Source organism: Odontomachus brunneus, unplaced genomic scaffold, assembly GCF_010583005.1.
Source record: "Odontomachus brunneus isolate Ranch 3 - 2012 unplaced genomic scaffold, Obru_v1 Obru_scaffold_217, whole genome shotgun sequence".
Classification (NCBI taxonomy): domain Eukaryota; kingdom Metazoa; phylum Arthropoda; class Insecta; order Hymenoptera; family Formicidae; genus Odontomachus; species Odontomachus brunneus.
In genome coordinates this window covers 119935-128686 of record NW_022639667.1, presented here as the reverse complement: position 1 = coordinate 128686, position 8752 = coordinate 119935, and the positions used below count along the sequence as shown (strand labels likewise).

At 31.1% G+C, this 8752-nt stretch overlaps 1 protein-coding gene and 2 pseudogenes across 1 annotated transcript; 1 reads left to right on the top strand and 2 right to left on the bottom strand.

The window, feature by feature from the left end:
• Positions 1 to 491: 491 nt before the first annotated feature.
• Positions 492 to 1857, top strand: LOC116852349 (annotated as a pseudogene).
• Positions 1858 to 2230: 373 nt separating this feature from the next.
• LOC116852352 lies at positions 2231 to 5301 on the bottom strand. The gene is made up of 4 exons (XM_032832624.1): positions 5157 to 5301; positions 2569 to 2752; positions 2287 to 2489; positions 2231 to 2242 (listed from the first exon to the last, which is right to left on the bottom strand). The coding sequence occupies exons 2-4, from the start codon at positions 2750 to 2752 to the stop codon at positions 2231 to 2233; spliced, it is 399 nt and encodes a 132-aa protein (XP_032688515.1). The 5' UTR covers positions 5157 to 5301.
• Positions 2826 to 4619, bottom strand: LOC116852351 (annotated as a pseudogene).
• Positions 5302 to 8752: the final 3451 nt, after the last annotated feature.

Genomic DNA, 8752 nt, shown 5'->3' with positions numbered 1-8752 from the left:
GCTTGTGAGATTATATCATTGATATTTTTTTTTCTTATTCTATTTAGCTGACTTTTATATTTTAAATATATTAAATATATAATATTTCTATATGTTATAAAATAAAATGAATGATTCTAAGAAACTATTTTAGTTTCTTAAAATTTATTTGTTGATATAACAGGCTCAGCAACAGCTATAAAATGCCAAAAAAAAGATTCTGTGAATTATCGCGTAGGCAAAGAAATCGCCGATTAAAGCAAATGCATATTTCTGAAAATTTCGTTCCAGAAACTATTACAAATTTAAATGAAAAAGCAAATAATTCTTTCAGGAATTTGAATGAAAAAGCAAGCAATTCTTTCATTTATCCGAAAATATCTAATCACGACTCTCCATTTATTCTTGATAATAACATTTATAATAATTATTTTGAAAGAGAAATGGAATATGAAAGAGAACATCTAATGTCTAATAATAAACAAATGTCATTCCATTAAAAATTAATACTTTGGACTGATAAACATAAAATTGAACAAAAAAGTTTAACTTCTTTACTTAAAATATTAAAAAGTGAAGGTCACGATAATCTCCCAAATGATGGCAGAACATTGATGAATACTCCACGTTATACTACAATTTACAAAAGATCAGGTGGAAATTATTTCCACTATGGTTTGCAAAACGGGATAATTGACCAATTAAAACAATGAAATACATTAATTAGAAATAATATTATTTACATTAATATCAATATCGATGATCTTCCTATTTCTAAGAGTTCTAAAAGTCAGCTATGGCCTATTTTAGCTCAAATCATTTCAGAAAATTCTGTACCTTTTCTTGTCGGCGCATATCATGGATATAACAAATCAACAACATTTAACAATTTTTTACAGCACTTTGTCAACGAATTCAAGCGATTAAATGCAGTCGGTTTTACATATGAAAATAATATCTATTACGTTAAAATTAAAGCAATCATATGCGATAGTCCTGCACGATCATTTGTAGCTTGCACGAAAAGCCATAATGGTTATTTTGGATGCAGTAAATGTACTGTAGAAGGAAATTATGAAAATCATCGAATGCTTTTTCTAGATCAAAATTGTCCTCTGCCAACAGATGAATCGTTCACTCTGCGTGAAAACCCAGAACATCATACTGGAATATCTCCTTTTGAAAAAATTTCTTTATCAATGGTTACTACTTTCCCGTTTGATTATATGCATTTGATATGCCTCGGTCAAATGAAAAAACTGTTGATTTTATGGTTAAGAGGATCTACTCAAATTAAATGTCGATTATCCAGTAAGCAAATAAAAAATTTAGTTTCAGATATGCTTGATCTAAAAAAATATGTTTGTTCTGAATTTGTCAGAGTACCAACTACTATCGAAGAATTGGATAGATGGAAAGCTACCGAATTTCGAATTTTTCTATTGTATCTTGGTCCTATTTTGTTGTATAAATATTTTCCATATGATTATTTAAAACATTTTACTGCATTTCATTGTGCAATCAGAATATTATATATGTGATTCCCAAGATTATTTAAAAAATAATGAGTATGCAAAGGAACTTTTACTTTATTTTGTTCAATATTATGGAATTTTATATGGTACAAATAATATGAATTATACTGTACATAATTTAATACACTTAAGTGACGATGCAAAACGATTTGGACCGTTGGACAGTTTCAGTTGTTTTTCTTTCAAGAATCATTTGTACAGCTTAAAAAAATTGTTGAGAAAATATGAAAAACCTTTGTCACAAATACATCGTAGAATATTTGAAAAGAATACAGCAAATAAATATAAGCAAAATAATAATATAGTGAAATATCCCATATTAATATCATTAAATGACTCTTTGGTTTTTGGCCTTCCTTCACGCGGACGGTCGTCAACATCGAAATCACCGTCTTTGAAGCGACGAAACCAATCACGGCACGTTGTTTCATTTAGAGCAGCATCTCCGTAAAGCTCCTTTTTGGAGCTCTCGATGCGCTTCAGCCGCCATTTTCTTCGAATGAAATAAGAAAATCAACACTTCCCGCAAATGACGATTATTTGGCACAAAATCAGACATTTTCACACAACCAAAAGTATATGACGCCAAAACAAAATCACTAACGTGTCAAAGCGGTTTGTTTACCATATGTCTAAGCTTGGTTTATGACGTTTTGGATATGTCAAAATCGACCAGCACTTACTGCTGGAGCCATCTATTGACAAACAGCGGGAACTTAGTTGCGCACCTAATAACAAAAAAACATATGCATATTTGAAACACATATTTAACGATTTCAATAAAAGAAAAGCATATACTAGGAATCAAATCTGCATCAAATGACTCTATTTCATCTGAACTACTGTAAACTTTAGGTTTCTTTTTTCTTTTCAAAGGAAGAATATTTTCTTGATTTTGAAGAGCTTTCATTTTTGCATCATCTGACGACACAAATTCTGCATCCTTCTCTTTATTTTTAGCCTCTTCAAATGACCCTTGAAAAATGATGGAAAATATAAGGAATAAATAATAATTAGCAAAAAAATGATTTAATCTATATATTGTTATTTTTACCAAATGGTCCTAGGAGATATTTATACGGAATGCTTTTCCATGAAGCTTGTGCAGGTAACGATTTCTTTACTGCTTTTGAAACATTAATACCATGTCCTGGCCATGCACATAATTTCTGGTCAATATTAATCCATGACTGTGGTACTACTGAGCACCAATTATCACCAATCGTAACGTAAAACATCTGAAAAAGCAAAGTAAAGTTAAAAGTAATAAAAATATAAAAAATTAAGAACTAATTTTGTGCTATCATCAATTTATATACCTGATGTTAAATCTGAATGTAGAAGTGGAAAGACACAAAATTTGTCCTTTTTATATGGAAGCAGTACAGCTTTCTTTAGAATTTCGTTCACAGAAAAGTATATTAGTTTCGTTAAAATTATTATCAACTTCAAAAACATTCATATTTTGTGAATTACAAGGATAAAATTCGAGAGAAGAATAATTTTTAAATTCTTGACCAATTATGACAGGATTCTTATTTTGCAATCCGATAAAATTTATTTTCAAAACTTTATTATTTTTTAGAAAGCAAAAACGATCTGCTTGTGAAGAGCAGGATAATATAAAATCACGAAATTTCAACGAATTATAACTTTGAAAACATCCAAAGGGAATATATGTTTTTTTTTGTGAAATTAATATGGGATATTTCACTATATTATTATTTTGCTTATATTTATTTGCTGTATTCTTTTCAATTATTCTACGATGTATTTGTGACAAAGGTTTTTCATATTTTCTCAACAATTTTTTTAAGCTGTACAAATGATTCTCGAAAGGAAAACAACTGAAACTGTCCAACGGTCCAAATCGTTTTGCATCGTCACTTAAGTGTATTAAATTATGTACAGTATAATTCATATTATTTGTACCATATAAAATTCCATAATATTGAACAAAATAGAGTAAAAGTTCCTTTGCATACTCATTATGTTTTAAATAATCTTGGGAATCACATAATATTCTGATTGCACAATGAAATGCAGTAAAATGTTTTAAATAATCATATGGAAAATATTTATACAACAAAATAGGACCAAGATACAATAGAAAAATTCGAAATTCGGTAGCTTTCCATCTATCCAATTCTTCGATAGTAGTTGGTACTCTGACAAATTCAGAACAAACATATTTTTTTAGATCAAGCATATCTGAAACTAAATTTTTTATTTGCTTACTGGATAATCGACATTTAATTTGAATAGATCCTCTTAACCATAAAATCAACAGTTTTTTCATTTGACCGAGGCATATCAAATGCATATAATCAAGCGGAAAAGTAGTAATCATTGGTAAGAAATTTTTTCAAAAGGAGATATTCCAGTATGATGTTCTGGGTTTTCACGCAGAGTGAACGATTCATCTGTTCGCAGAGGACAATTTTGATCTAGAAAAAGCATTCGATGATTTTCATAATTTCCTTCTACAGTACATTTACTGCATCCAAAATAACCATTATGGCTTTTCGTGCAAGCTACAAATGATCGTGCAGAACTATCGCATATGATTGCTTTCATTTTAACGTAATAGATATTATTTTCATATGTAAAACCGACTGCATTTAATCGCTTGAATTCGTTGACAAAGTGCTGTAAAAAATTGTTAAATGTTGTTGGTTTGTTATATCCATGATATGCGCCGACAAGAAAAGGTACAGAATTTTCTGAAATGATTTGAGCTAAAATAGGCCATAGCTGACTTTTAGAACTCTTAGAAATAGGAAGACCATCGATATTGATATTAATGTAAATAATATTATTTCTAATTAATGTATTTAATTGTTTTAATTGGTCAATTATCCCGTTTTGCAAACCATAGTGGAAATAATTTCCACCTGATCTTTTGTAAATTGTAGTATAACGTGGAGTATTCATCAATGTTCTGCCATCATTTGGGAGATTATCGTGATCTTCACTTTTTAATATTTTAAGTAAAGAAGTTAAACTTTTTTGTTCAATTTTATGTTTATCAGTCCAAAGTATTGATTTTTCATGGAATGACATTTGTTTATTATTAGACATTAGATGTTCTTTTTCATATTCCATTTCTCTTTCAAAATAATTATTATAAATGTTATTATCAAGAATAAATGGAGAATCCTGATTAGATATTTTCGGATAAATGAAAGAATTGCTTGCTTTTTCATTCAAATTCCTGAAAGAATTATTTGCTTTTTCATTTAAATTTGTAATAGTTTCTGGAACGAAATTTTTAGAAATATGCATTTGCTTTAATCGGCGATTTCTTTGCCTACGCGATAATTCACAGAATCTTTTTTTTGACATTTTATAGCTGTTGCTGAGCCTGTTGCTGTTATATCAACAAATAAATTTTAAGAAACTAAAATGGTTTCTTAGAATCATTCATTTTATTTTATAATATATAGAAATATTATATATTTAATATATTTAAAATATAAAAGTCAACTAAATAGAATAAGAAAAAAAATATCAATAATATAATCTCACAAGCAAAACAAAGCAGAATAGTTAATGTGCATCTAATTTTACAAATTAAAATGTTAGATGAACATCAAATATTTTTAAATATTTACATGAAATAAAATCAAAGAAAAAACTTACCTTAATAACTGTCGCTGTTTCGTTGCTCGTTTGCTGTTCCAACAGCTTGCACACTTAATAATTTTCCAGATAGATAAAGATATCTGTACTCAGATAGCCAAATCTGCGCAAACAGATTTCGAGCAGAGCTTGCTATCAACTTTTGATGGCAAATAGATAACAAATTTGATGCAGGATCTGTTATATCAAATTTTGTTGCCAAATTGCCGCCAGACATGCGGCAAAGCTTGTTGTCGGATAATTGCTGCAGATTTGCAGCAAAAACCGCGCAGAGCTTGTAGCGATTTGACAGCAGATTGGCGGCAGAAACCACGCAGACCTTGCTGCGCTGCAAGCTTTGCGCGGTTTTTGCTGCAAATTTGGCACCAATTACCCGACAGCAAGATCTGTCGCCAAAACCGTAGCCTAACGTAGACACAGATGGCTATGGTTTTGCTGTGGATTTTTGATCAAATTTGCTGTCAATTTGCGCGCAGTCTGCGCTCAATTTGCTTACTGGGTAATAAGTAAGTTTGTAGTAAATATCAATATAATTATCATATATATTGCACTGCCAGTTTATAAATTAAATGAATATTGTTAAAAAAATAAAATTAGATGAATCTTGTTATAAAAATAAAAACATATTATTAAGCTATATCCAGATAACACAATGTCTAAAATCAGGTTAAAAGGCGTCTTTTGGATGTTTTAAAAACATCTTAAAAATTTATATATATCCTAAGAAATCTCTCTTACTAAGACCACTGATGAGGGTCGAATGACGACCGAAACGTTTGGATTTGTACATGAGGTATTATTACAATTATAGATGATTAAACATCAATACGTCTATGAGTAAAGTTTGAAAAGATAATTTAGTCGACATTCATCACCCAGTCTTTGGCTTGTAATTGGCCCATTACTTATATATTTATTTGTTTTTTACTTTTTCACTTGCGCAAGCCTAAATTTTTGCTGGTTTACATCTTAAAAACATCTCATATCGCGACATCTGAAAGATAACTTCAAGACGTCTAAAAGACGTCTTATATCCCGACTTCCGACATTTGTGCTGTCTGCATAGTTTCTCAAAGAAATATAATTATAAATCATGAAAAAAAATCGAAATTATAAGAGATTATATAAAGTTTGGCATTGTAAAACGTATGCATAAAACATTTATAAAATATAGGACATTTGAGGAGAGGTTAGTTTGCCGTATAACAATGCCGGGGTGGAGTTCCAAATAGGTGAACCCTCCGATTTTTTTGAGACTATACTATTTTTTGTATTTTTGAGCGCTGATTACGAATATGATAATGAAAATTTGCGACTAGATCATTTTCAAGGTCAAAACTCCAAAAAATTGGAAAAATATCAGTTTTTTGACATTATTTCGATAAATTTTCATGTATCAAAAAAATGTTTCAAATAAAAGTTGTAGTTCTTGTAAAAATATATCATTTATGTTCTATATATTTTTTGCGTAAAATTAAAAGTTTTCGAGAAAATCGACGTTAAAGACTAAAATTTGTGGTAAATAGGTAAATGACGTATATGTTAAGTTGGGAGTGGCGTACTTGGACACCAATTATTTGCACACTGCTAAGTTGCACACCGCTCAGGTATACACGGAAAGTCGCACATCGTTCAGTTGTACACAGAAGCTTCTTCGAAAAAACTCTGGGGATGAAACAATTTGGACAAAAGACTTTGAGGTTAAAACGACTTGGGAACAAAGTAGCTCGGGGGCATATTATAGAGTGGTTCGGGGGGCTTCGCCCCCCCAGGGGCAAACATAGGAGCAGGAAAAGGAGGGGTGCAAGGGGGGCGAAGTCCCCTCGCCTATGATATAGCTAATATTTATCATAAAAATTTAAAATAACTTTTAAACATAATATGCTTTTCACCTTGCGTTGGGGTCTTGCTAATCTTTTCTGTATCTATTTTTAGTATATTTTATATTCATCAGATTTTTAGTAAGGCAAAGATTTAATAAATATAAATTCTATATGCACACACACCTTGCGTAGGGGTCTTACTAATATTTTCTGTATCTATTTTTAGTATATTTGAGACTCATCAGATTTTTAGTAAGGCGAAGATTTAATAAATATAAACTTTCTGCGTGCTCAAGTCTTGCGACTTTTCATGCAAAGCAACGCCTACTTCCAATCGTTCGGTGCTTCGGATATAAAATTTGTTACACTGCTTTATATGGGTTTGCAACTCTTTGTGCAAAATAAAGTCTACCCCTCATCGCTCGGTGCTTTGGATGCAAAATTAGGTCTATAATTATAGACGGTTTTATATGGGTTTGCGACTATTTATGCAAAGCGTAATTTTCTAGTAAAAGTTTTATAGCCTAATTAATAAGATTGTTTCTTTTAATTTTCTTATTTACGAAAAAATGGATAAAACATACAATTTGTTTTTATTGGCATCTATTTTTCAAAATCGTTCATCAACTCTTCGATGGTTGAGGGAAGTTGGTTTGATTCCAACGCAAAGATTTTGCAGTCATCATAAAAAATATATGGATTTGTTAGAATCTGATCTTGAATGCGGAAGATTCCTTTGCATGAAAAAAGGAAAGTATCGACATACTGCGACTGTTGCCGAGGATACATGGTTCGAGAGGTGTCATATTTCTCCTGCGGCATGTATTCTTATAACGTACTGTTTTTCTGTCAATATGTCGTTTGAGCAAACGATTCGAGAAAGCAGTATTATTGATGGACAGCAGATATCTCGTGAAACTATAGCCGATAGATTTTCTTTTTGTCGAGAGTTTGTATGGCTGCACTTGATGAGCAGTTTCAGGTCTTTTGGGAGGTGTTGGTAAAATAGTCGAAATTGATGAGTGTAAGATTGGTCGTCGGAAGTACGAACGGGAGCGTGTTGTTGAGGGATCGTGGATTCTCGGAATGATTCATCGTGGACACGCTACTAATTATCGGCTCGAAATTTGCCCGGACAACAAGAGAGATAAAGATACTCTTATAACTTTAATAAAAAAACATGTGATGCCTGGAACTGAGATCCATACGGATTGTTGGAAAGGATATATCGACTTGAAACACCACGGTTATGACCACAAAACGGTGAATCATTCTGAGTTTTTCGTAGATCCGGAAACTGGGGCTTATACTCAGAATATTAAGTCCTCTTGGCGCTGGATGCGTCGTGAACTATCTCGCGGTGGTGTTCACAATAATTCTATCGCTGATCATTTGTGCGAATTTATGTGACGTCGTCGACTTCGAAGATTAGATCAAGATCCTTTCAAGCAATTGCTTATTGACATTAAAAGATGTTATCCGGGAAAGGAATAACATATTTAGCGTTATATAAGTTTTTAAAAATAAAAAAGCGTTAAAAAATAAAATTAAAAATGTAAAAAAAAATTTAAAAAATACAAAAATACAAAAAAAAGTATAAAAACAAAAACAAAAAAAAATGGAGTCAGTTCTTCGTCACGTCCTAGTCGTTGACTCCGGGCTTGGTTGAGAACGAAGAATATATTAATATTTTCTTTTATGTTTCTTAGTGCAAAGAGAGAGGATCTTTTCTTTTATCTCATTATTTTCGAAAACTATCAGTTTTATGCAAAA